This window comes from Cetorhinus maximus, chromosome 1, assembly GCF_964194155.1.
Source record: "Cetorhinus maximus chromosome 1, sCetMax3.hap1.1, whole genome shotgun sequence".
NCBI classification, from domain to species: Eukaryota; Metazoa; Chordata; class Chondrichthyes; order Lamniformes; family Cetorhinidae; genus Cetorhinus; species Cetorhinus maximus.
In genome coordinates, this window is record NC_135879.1 from 89,767,100 (window position 1) to 89,779,209 (window position 12,110).

The 12,110-nt window shown below is 43.8% G+C and overlaps 1 protein-coding gene across 1 annotated transcript in view; it reads left to right on the forward strand.

The window, feature by feature from the left end:
* The window catches only part of fras1 (Fraser extracellular matrix complex subunit 1), a 562,738-nt gene that overhangs the window by 545,637 nt on the left and 4,991 nt on the right, over positions 1-12,110 (forward strand). The window contains exons 72-73 of the mRNA XM_078543632.1: positions 9,739-9,944; positions 10,703-10,849. Of these exons, the coding sequence (XP_078399758.1) occupies positions 9,739-9,944; positions 10,703-10,849 (353 nt within the window). The remainder of the gene's footprint in view (positions 1-9,738; positions 9,945-10,702; positions 10,850-12,110) is intronic.

Here is a 12,110-nt window from a genome sequence, read left to right on the forward strand (position 1 = left end):
ACTGCATTTATGATAATTGATGGTGTCAAGACAATAGTCGGGTAGAGAATAAGAGCTCCTACAACCATGATAGGAGGTGGGTTCATAGAGTAACTACTGAGGTCATTCAGCTGCCTTTTTACTATATGGTAATGTCCGAATACTGCAATGGGAAATGTTCATAAAGTTCTCAGTAACCTTAGAATAAAATCTGCCATAAACATCAGCCATGATATATCTTGAGTGCTGCCTTTGTGAACGTTCTCTTCCTGTGAGCTTTATTCCTTTCTAATTGGTTATTTTGGAGGAGGTGATGGCATCGTGGTATTGTCACTGGACTGGTAATCCAGAGACCCAGGGTAATGCTCTGGGGATCTGGGTTCAAATCGCACCATGGCAGATGGTGCAATTTGAATTCACTAAATACCTGGAATTAAAAGTCTAATTGTGACCATGAAACCATTGTCGATTGTTGGAAAAACCCATCTGGTTCACTCATGTCCTTTAGAGAAGGAAATCTGCTATCCTTACCTGGTCTGGCCTACATGTGACTCCAGACCCACAGCAATGTGGTTCACTCTTTTAAAAAAAAATGAATAAGGGCAATTAGGGATGGGCAATAAATGCTGGGCTAGCCAGTGATGCCCACATCCCATGGATGAATAAGAAACAAAATTCAACTTTTATTATAAAAAAGGACTTGATCCTTCTCCAGATTTCATGATCACAAGAAGGCACAAAACACTTTACAGCTAAATACGCTTTTTTTTTGCATGTAGCATATTCAAAAAGCAGCAGCCAATTAGTGCACAATAAGCTCCCATAAACACAAGATAATCTGTTTTTAGATGTTGGTTGAGGAATAAATACGAGCAAGGAAGCCTCCTGCCCTTCTTCAAAATAGTGTCTTGGGATATTTTCTGTCCAGCTGTGAGGACAGATGGGGTCTCAATTTAATATTTCATCTCAGAGACAGCTCCACTGAAAGTGCTGCACTCCCTCAGTACTACACTGAAGTATTAGCCTGGATTATGTGCTCAAGTGTCTAGAGTGGGACTTCAACCCATGATCTTCTGACTCGGGGGCGTGCTGGCTACACACTGAGCTACAGCTAACAACTATCGTGCTTGGAGAACTTTTTTCCACTGTCACATTCCAGCAAAACGTTCTGTACAGGTCCATTCCAACACATAATTCTCCAATATAGAGTTGCCATGATATGCACTCAGCCCATTATGAATTCCAAAAAGTGAAATATATGAGAAAAGGAACATTTAAAAAAAAGTAAAAGCTTACTGATAACTTTGCTCCAAAAACACCCTTCCAGCTCCAAAAGAACCCTTCTCCACCCTTCCCAAAGAAGAACAGTGTGCTCATTTGAATCTGAGTTGCCTTGGTTCCAAGTCCATACAGAATTAGTATTCGGTATCAGCAGCTCCACGACACCATCCCTGCAACCTTCCCTCGCTGGACTACAATTCACTTGAAGTCATTTTAGCTTTCCAGATTCCCTGAAGCCATGATGTATTCATTGCTCCCTGAGAAAGGAGAATGTGTATGTGCGTGGCCGCAAAATTTGGATCCGTAGCAACACTGGAGATGATACAATGGAAGCCAAAGGTCCTCCAAGTGGGTCCCACAGTGGCACCTTTCCTGCTGGCCCAGATGCAGCTCCTCATGCTTGGTGACTCACCACATACTGATCCAACTTTATGTTATCCTCCAAGGTACATGCAATGCCAGTATCTGAGCTGGTGGCTGCGAGTGCCTGATCAAATGACAGGGCTTCTTCATCAGTGCTATACTGTTGCTCCCTCTCCTGCTGCTGAGTGGGTTATAGCTGTGCAGGCAGTCCTTGGGTACCTGAAAGCAGGAACTCAAAAGGGGTCAGGGAAGGTTATTGTTTCGATGGGAAGCAAGAGGTCCATGTGGTCACATCATCTGCAGCTTGCCCATCATGCCAGATAACAGGACAAGGGTAAGCTGGGAGTTGACAAAGGCATAAGGCAGGAATGTACCTTCAACCTCAATGTTCTCAGCAATACCAGATGTCACAAGTTCTGTTGCAGCCAGTCCCGTGATGCAGAGAGCCATCTTCTCCATAGGGCTCATGAAATGCTGATATACTTGCAGCTCACCAGTTCTGCTTTGCTCCCTTCTATTGTGTGCTACCTGGACCTGTAAGCAAAAGAACAAAAGGTCAGTGATTGCAGTGCACTGTTTGAGTGATGTGCCTGCCATAGCTGAATAGCTGGAGGTATGTGGATTGGCAGGAGCTAGGTGTGAGGATGTCATCATTGGTGAGTGTGTGAGGATGAGGTGGAGTATCTGGATGTTAGGCATGAGTCCTGGGTGCCAGGGAGTGCTGATGGGTGAGTGATGGGGGTGTGGCTAGTATATTCAAGACAGAGGTCAATAGATTTTTGGGTGCTAAGGGAATTAAGGGATATGGGAATAATCTGGGAAAGTGGAGTTGAGGTAGAAGATCAGCCGTGATCTCGTTGCATGTTGACAAGTCCCCGGGTCCTGATGGATTTCATCCTAGGGTCTTAAACAAAGATAGTGAGATAGTTGGTGTGTTGGTTTTAATTTTCCAAAATTCACTAGGTTCGAGGAAGTTTCCATTAGATTGGAAAATAGCTAATGTAATTCCTTTATTCAAAAAGGGAGGGAAACAGAAAGTAGGAAACTATAAGCCAGTTAGCTTAACATCTACAATAGGGAAAATGTTAGAAGCTATTATTAGAGACGTTATAACAGGGCACTTAGATAAATTCAAGGTAATCAGGCAGAGTCAACATGGTTTTGTGAAAGGGAAATCATGTTTAACCAATTTATTGAAATTCTTTGAAGAAGTAACAGGTGCTGTGGATAAAGGTGGATGTACTGTACTTAGATTTCCAGAAGGAATTTTATAAGGTGCCTCATCAAAGGTTATTGCGGAAAATAAAAGCTCATCATGCAAGGGATATCATAACAGCATGGATAGAAGATTGGGTATCCAACAGGAAACAGACAGTAGGCATAAATAGGTCACTTTCCGGTTGGCGGGATGAAACGAGTGGTGTGCAACATGGATCAGTGCTGGGGCCTCAACTCTTTACAATTTATATAAATGATTTGGATGAAGAGACTGAAGGTATGGTTGCTAAATTGCTGATGGCACAAAGATAGGTAGGAAAGTAAGTTGCGAGGAGGACATAAGGAGGCTACAAAAGGATATAGGTAGGTTAAGTGAGTAGGCAAAGACCTGGCAAATGGAGTATAATGTGGGAAAATGTGAGATTGTCCATTTTGGCAGGATGAATAAAAAGAAGTATATTATTTAAATGGTGAGAGATTGCAGGACTCTGAGATGCAGAGGGTGTCCTAATGCATGAATTGCAAAAGGCTACTATGCAGGTACAGCAAGTAATTGTCAAAGCTAATAGAATGTTATAGTTTACTGTGAGAGGAATTGAATACAAGAGTAGGGAGCTTATACTTCAGTTTTGCAGGGCACTGGTGAGGCCACAACTGGAGTAAGGTGTACAGTATTGGTCTCCTTATTTAAGGAAAGATGTAAAGGCATTGGAAGCAGTTCAGAATGTTTACTACACTAATACCTGGAATGGGTGGGTTGTCTAATGAGGAAAGGTTGGATAGACTAGGCTTATATCCACTGGAGTTTAGAAGAGTAAAGGCGACTTGATTGAAACATATAAGATCCTGAGGAGTCTTGACCGGGTGGATGTGGAGAATCTAGAACTAGGGACCACTGTTTAAGAATAAGGCATCACCCATTTAAGCCAGCGATAAGGAAAAACATTTTTTCTGAGGGTTGAGAGATGGAATTCTCTTTCTCAAAAGGTTGCTGAGGCAGAGTCTTTGAACACCATTAAGGCAGAGGTAGTTAGATTCTTGATAAGCATGGGGTGAAAGGTTATCGGGTGTAGGCAGGAATGTGAAGTTGAGTTAACATTAGATCAGCCATCATCTTATTGAATGGCAGAGCAGGCTTGAGGGGCCGAATGGCCTACGCCTGCCCCTAATTCGTATGTTCGTACGTATGGCAGAGCAGACTCAAAGGGCCAAATGGCATAATCCAGCTCCAATTTCTTATGTTCTTTTGATACATTGAGAAACATGAGAGGTTGGTGTTACAGTGGGTAGGAGATGTCATGAGATGATGTAAGCACTGACCTTGATCAGGCATGTAAGGTCATTAGCCATCCTGTGCCACTGTTATCAGTTCCCAGTCCTTTCTGAGGGTTGTCCTAGAGGACCTTCTGGTGACCAACCCCCTCTCCCCCCTGAAGAATCATGGTCCTTCTCTCTGTTCACCTCCATGACTGAGGCCTCCAGTGCCACAACTGTGAACCTGGGAGCCCTTTCTCTGACCCATTTTCTTTCTTCAGAATTGCAACAATGACATTCAACAAGAGCCTCCTGTGATTCAGTGCAGCTTCTCTTTATAAGGAGCAGACAGCCCTTTAGGAAGAGCAGGCTGGCTGTATCACTATCGGCACACGCTGCTCATCCCTCTGTTGAGCACTGAGGTAGACAGCAGCACAGGCCCCTCTCAGACTAATGGTACAATTAGGGGGCAGCATCAAATCTGCGTGCTACCTACCTCTCCGGCAACAGGTGTCAGGTCAGAAACATGAACCCGCCACCCCACCTTGCCCCAAAAAAACGAACGATGTGGACCAATTTCTAGCCCTATGTGTCTCACAGGAAGAGAGACACTCTCTCGGGTCATCCAATGAACTGAGAAAAATATAGAAATCAGCTGAGGAGTACAAAGAAAATATTGAAAGCTGTTCAAAGGAACACAAAAGAACTTGCATATAATATAAAGGCTAATAGTAAAAAAGTGTTAATAGATTTATCAACAATAAGAGAGTGTCTAAGAAAGATATGGGTCTGGTAAAGACAGATGCAGCTGACAATGTAATAGACAGCAAAATGCTGGCAGATTTTATTAAACAACGACTTGTATCCGTTTTCATGGTAGAGAGAGGATAAAATACCAGAGGTAGAAGGAAAACTAAAAATAAAGTCACATTCACCCACAGAACAGGCCCAGCTTAAAGGTCCCAGAGCAAACTGCAACAAATACCCAAGAGAGGGGTCACGTCATTCAATTCAAATATAACCATCTGGTGGATTTTCCTTAAATCTTCGTTTGTTTAGCTGCTGCTTTTGAGCTTTGAGGATGCACACTTAAAATTACTGAAAGAATGGGGTAGTCCCTCTCCCCCACCAGCCACACTTGCCCACCCCACACCCCCTCAGACTCCAGCATTGTTTGGACAGTTAGGCTGTGGGGCCAGCTGGTGGCCCAGTTGTCTCAGTGAAACACTGGGCATAATTTGCCCCCCCTCCCACCCCCCCCGACTAAGGCAAGTTTGGAGACGGGGGATGCATTTGATTGGATGAAAGGATGTGTGGGGACCCTGCTGCCTTCGTTCCTCCACCCAATCAAGTCCAAGGCGGGAAGGCTCATGGAGGGCCTTCCTGCCCGAACGTCAGTTGTGGCCCTTAAGTGGGTGGCTGAGTTGCCACACAGGGAATCCGAAAATGAGCTACCATGGGATGGAGGTGGGGAGGGCAGTGGTGGTGGTGGGGTGGTCCCTCATTTAAAGGCACTCAATGCCTGATCAAGGGACACACCCTTTCCTTAGGTCTGCACCATCACCCCGACAACCTACTACATTCTCCTTTGGCCTGGAGTCTCTCATGGATCCTGGAGCTCTGGTAGGTACATTGCTGGCAGCTGCTACCGCTTTCCAGTGGTGTTGAAGGCAATGAAGAGCTGCCACGCTATGATTGGCTAGCAGCTCTCAAGGGACAGGATTTAAACACCCAGGATCCTTAATCCTGGGGAAGACCTAATGCTGACCACTAAAGCGCCTAATGGGCACCTAATACCAGCGGGTCTCTCCCAGTGGAGGGGACGCAGGGCTCCCACTGGTTCTCCAACTGGTGGGCAAGACCCCCGTCAGAAACATTAATTCCGCCCACTCTGCCTGTTTTCAAAGCTGGGTCTCAGTAACATATGGATAGTATACGGCAGTCAGCAAACAAGTGCACTGGTTCCAGGTCGCCACAATAGTTTGACCTGGTTGGCATCCAGACCTGGCAAAAGTTCAGGGGGTAGTGGGATGCATGGGATTCTGGTCTTAGAGGAAGGATGGAACCAGCACTACAGTGTCTCAGGTTGTTTTGCCAAGCCTGTAGAGCATTCCTGCTCCTCTCTGTCCCATAAAAATGAATTAAAGCCTATTTTCTGGGTTCCTCTTCGGCTGGGTCACCAGCTGAAATTTTAGAGTGTTCTGCCCCGTGCTGTTCTAACATGGCATTTAAAGACCTACTTACATCAAAGGACCCTTATTTGCAAATTTATAAAAAACCAGCCACCAGGTGAGTCAACCCTGTCACCAACCAAACAAAGATCATTTGGTATATAGCACCACCCACCATTGGCAGGAACAGGGTAGAAAATCATACCAAACCATTTTTTGAGTGTTTTTGCCCCATTATATGCCAGGCAAGAGGCTTCAAAATCTCCCTTCTATCTTAGCCTATCACCAGAAGCCAGTACAGAAAGATTGATAGACCAAACCAACCCTGTGGACTTTTAACAATGAACCATCACAGAATGTTAATGTTCAGTGACACTTGTACCAGGTTCAGATTGCATTGTAGTTCATCACAGGAGAGGTGACTGTTGTTTTCCATCTTCCAAGAAGAAATTAGTAAGCCTGTAAATACTGTGAATCTAAAATGTGTTGCTGCTACTGTTCACCTATCACTTCCTGTTTCATAAATATATTTGGCAGTTCTTTACCAAAGTCATATTGATGTGAATATTCTCCAAAATCAAGGAAGATTACATTGAGCATATAATACAATCAGTTGCTGAAATACAGTGATAAAGAGAGTATTCTGTTTGCCCAGTGGGTCACTGCAAATTCCCTAGTTAATTGACTAGAAAAGGCGCATGCCATTTCTTGGGGAGTGAGAGTTCTGTGGCTGGTCTGAGATCTTGTTCCAGTGCAAGAGGTAACTCTTAACAAGTAGCTCAGCACATTTTCTAGCATTAAGTTCGTATCTAGCCTTCTTGTGCCTCAAGTAATATGGAATGAGGTGCACTTACAAATTGTCATTTGTGGTTTTCTTTTTTTTAAAAACTTGTATATCAGTGATTGAAATTACTCTCTTTCCAGATGAGTAGCAAGAGGATACTGAAATTGGTTTGTAACATCAGGTTGGCAGAGCCGGGAAATGTCCCAACTCTGCTCTCCCAACCAGGAAGCGAAAATCCATTCTAATGTTACAAACCAATTTCAGTAAACAAAATAAAGTTACAAGTGACTATTGCAGACTTTATTTTTTAAAAAACCCATGTACTATATTTACATTCCTTCAACTATATCATCCCTTAAATATTAAATATTTCATTCAATTGCATAGTCCCTTGTAAAAGCAAGCATTGGAATTCATAGTCCCACATCAAAGAGCCCATAATCACTTGGATCTGGCAGTCAAACTGTGAAATGGCAGGCACCCTACTGTGATAATGGACTGTTGTAAAATCAGCCATGTAGCACTAATCCAATAATGATAACCCTAAGGCTTATGTCAACAGACAGGGTGAAATAGCAAGCAAATTTTTTTAACACTCCAGAGAGTTTTCTTTCAAAGATTTAAAGGGCAGGAATTTTAATGCCTTGACAGCTTGATTGCCCCCTTTGACAGCTCATCTTGACACTTTGACAGTTGTTTTTGACAGTTCCAATGAGTTTATGCACTCTTTGCACACATTCCTGTCTAATTTTAACATTTCCAAAGGGCATCTGACCTCCCCCAAAGGAATCCCGGGATCATATCCAAAGGGGTACCTTACCTCTCCAAAAGGGTACCCTCGCTATCCAAACAAATCCACAAAGTTCAGACTACGCCTACCAGGTCTAATCTGTGCATGTCGGGTTTCACCACCTCTCATAGCAAAATCACATGAGTGGAGACAGCTGCTGATTTCTATGGGCAGTTACCACCATACAAAATATGCATGAGCAAACCCTGGCCCCGGCCCATTCCCACTCCTGCAAAAACGGTAGGTGCTGTGTTCTGAGGCAGGGCTTCCAGATTCGGGCCTCTTCTGCCATTTTCGCACCAATGGAAAGGCTCTCCATCATTGGGAAAATCCAGGCCACTGTGTTTCTTCTCTTTTTTTCTGTGTGTCACTTTTCCACAATGTCTCCAGTTGGAGGTTGCTCAGTTTCACATGTTCACCCTCCCCTGAGGCAGTTGGATTCTCTGAACTGTTGGCTAATCCATAACTATTGTCACTGCCCAACATCAAGGCATGGGATTCAATTCTGGCCTGCCAGCAAGACTCCTTTCCTTGGAAAGAATACCTTGTATCCAGCATGGCTTTCTATCCAATGGTCCAGCTGAGAGCTAGCAAACTTTCCATAACTTAAATTAACCAGCAGTCCTGGCTCTCGGTGTTTTTGCTGTAAGTGTTCAACCGCTAGAGCTGTTTGGAACACTCAAAGCTTTTCTCAAGATTCCAAAAGAAAGCATGAGATTAATTTTTGACTACAAAAAAAACAAATAAATCACCACAGTTTTATTTTTAGAAGTCATTCAACTCACTGCAGTCTTTCATTATTTTTTCTTCTTCTGACTCCTAACATAGCAGAATTTGAGGGGCAGCGCTGAACCATACTATTTAAAAGTTCTGTTTAAGATTACACAGCAGTGTCCATAATTAAAGCCCTTTGCTTTACACTGTCTTGGCACCGGGGTTAAAAAAAAACACTGATTCTTGCTCAGCCCATTTTCAGATTGTCCTCTTTAACTTTGCGCCTGCCTTTCAGTCAAAATGATACAAGTAGAAGAATAATTAGAAGTAATTGAGAGACCTATGCATTATCAAATAATTTTTCCACCTGAAGAGATATGAACACATGGGCCAGAATCTTTCCCTTGTCGAGCAGGCTCGGGGGGGACGGTTGGGAGACCGAACGCCGCCTGCAATGGGCTCCGCTCTGCGATTTCACGCGGGTGAGCCAGTTAAGGCCCACCCTGTGTGGATCGTGAGCGGCAGCATCAAGTGCTGCCTGTGTGGGTGGGGGGAGGAGGGAGAGCGGGCCTGGCGCGCAGTTCACGCATGCATGCAAAAGAGCGCTTCAATCTCTTTGAGGCACGGAGCTGCCTCAGTGAGATTGAAGTGCTTTTTAAAAAAATTAATAAAGACAGTAAAATTTTGAAAAACATTTCCCCTCATGTGACTCTGTTACATGAACTGGGACATGTTTTTAATAAAAAAAATAAAGTTTTTAGTTAATGTTTATTTGCTTTAGGAAACCTCATCCCGCCCGTGGATGAGGTTTCCGAAAAAATGTAAAGGCTGCTTGGCCTTTTCGCCTGCCCGCCAACCATAAGGTTGGACGGGCAGCGTTAATTTGATTTTAATTAGCTTGTTAATGGCCTTAATAGGTCTTTCAATTATCGGCGGGCGCGTAGCCGACTCCGGCACACGCCCGCTGAACGAAATATCGCGTGAGTGCGCGATGATGTCAGGACACATGTCATATTACGCTCGGGCATACGCCCGCACGCCAAACATAAAATTCTGCCCATGGTGATCTTAGAGTGTGCTTATGTATAGCAAGACGTGATCAATTACCATAGAACATGTGTCATATTCACATGATGAAACATTGCCCAGGCTATGATGATTCTCATACCTTCTTGTTTTAATAGGTCAGAGACTGTATGGACGTGTGCTTTGGAATCCTGAGCAAAACCTCAACTCTGCCTACAGGCTACAATTAGAGAAGGTGTATCTCTGCACCGGAAAAGATGGCTATGTCCCCTTCTTTGATCCCACTGGAACTATTTATAATGAGGGTCCACAGTATGGCTGCATCCAACCCAACAAACACCTGAAACATAGATTCCTCCTTTTGGTACGTTTAAAAATTTGCTTATCAAAATTTTATGGAGGGAACTTCTCCCATTTTCAAACTATGATATGTTGGTAGTCTTATAGTATGAAGTTAGCTGACAAAATGTGTATAAAAATGATCAGCTGTCATCTGTGCCATAGTTGAATATTTCACCATTTATACTACTGAAGACAATAAACAAGCTAAAAGTTAATTAGACTTTGCCCCTGAGGTGCTTTGATTACTGAGAATCATACCTCTGCTGGGCCTTGCGCCAGAACATGTGGGAGGAAATCCAAGGCCTGCAGTTGCACTCTGGTCGCTGCCATCTCGAATTTCAAAACTCCAGAACATTTAGATCATCCTGTGTGGTATGGAGATGATATATAATCTTCAGCCTGTCTCTGGGTCCTCTTATAAATTCTCTATAGACCTGGAATGTTGCTTCCACAATTGTATGAAAGAGGAATATTTTCCCAATAAGTCCATATTCTACCTTTCAGTCTTCCACTCAGTCTGCCACATTTTTTCATTTCTAAACATGCTGTCCTGTTATAGACAGGCTCCTGAAAATTACCTTTGATTTAATAATGATTATGCAACCCTATTATGAGCTTGGAAAACCACTATAACTTGTGCAATCCTGTTATAAGATTCTTCTTGATTACTACCCATGATTTGGTAATAATTACACAGTCTAATTACAGACTGTGTTTGCCTATTATAGATTGCCTCCTGTATGCTGGTTTTGTTGAATATTAATATTTGCTCTTTTAAAGGATCGGAACCAGCCAGAAGTAACTGACCAGTATTTTCATGATGTACCATTTGATGCTCAGTTTGCATCTGATGCACCAGAGTTTCACACAATGAGGAATGTGCCTGGAGTGGATGGTTTCACAATGAAGGTTGATGCTCTTTACAAGGTTTGTCTGCTCATTCAATTTACATTGTTAGGGACATTACAATGGCAGTTTTCTAGTAGCATAAATATGGGTGCATTGCCCTGCCCAATTCCTCATATATGGGACAACCCTGAAGTGGTTGTGTGATCCACTTGCGCAGTAGTTACTGTCAGAGCAAGATTTAAGCAAAAGCAAACAATGATTTGGATTGGACAATTACCTTTAATTTCGAAGTAATTACATTTTGTGTCAAGATGGACATTGGCATTAATTCCTTTAACAAAATATAGCGCTCATGTGCACACATAAGGCGGAAACTTCCTGGTTCCACAGAGGCAAGCTTGAAGACAGGACTGGGAGGAAAATCTGAAATGAGGGTGTTGGGTCAGTGGCCAGATGCGTTCCTGCTTCCGTACAATCTTGCCGCAGGCATGTCACCACCAGCAATGGCTACCTGTCTGGCAGCGGCAGGTAGTCAGTTGGAATAATTAAGTGCCCAATTGTGGGCAGATTAGGTTGCCTCCCGGACAAGCCCCCCAGCTGAGGCCAAAGCCCAGCAGGTTCTTGGAGGCAGCTGGCAAGGCCTCCTATACTTACCCCCACAAGGGAGGCCTGGCAACTATGACCATAGTTTATTTTTTATAATAGCAAGACCACCTCAGAATGCATCTCAAGATGGATGCACCCTTCCATTTTCTCCTCCTACAGTGTCAGGCCCATCTTTGCCAGTGGGGTTGCCATCCTTCCAAGCTGCTGACCCTCTCACAGAGCCTGAAGTCTCAGGGACCTGCCCGTCATCCTTAATTGGACAGCACTCCTGGAGGTGGCCGCTTAGTTGGGGAACAGGATCGGGTCCTGGAAATGGTCCCGCCTCATGGTTATTCTTAAAGGGGACAAGATTCCACCCGAAGGGGAGTTTAAAAATATCCCAATATGCTTTGTAACTTCCCTATACTCTGTTTCTGTAAATATATTTGTGTTTCTAGCAGACAAACTGCTACATCACCCCTCCACAAATTGCAATGCACTGAGAAAGTTATGAGATACAAGTCCAACCTTGTGCCAAGACTGTGTTAACACTACTGACGCACACACTATTTTAACTCCAGACTGATAAAGACTTATCGAGTCTGGAACTCTTTCGTTAAATGGTAAGAAGGATTGTGGCAGGTTTTACTGTTTGAATTTTTAAAGGTTTCTTTGTGGGAGCCGGAGTGTTCCTGCAGGTCCCACGAGGAAACTTTGTGCCTTTCCCGTCCCAGGATTCCCTCGCCCCTGCCAG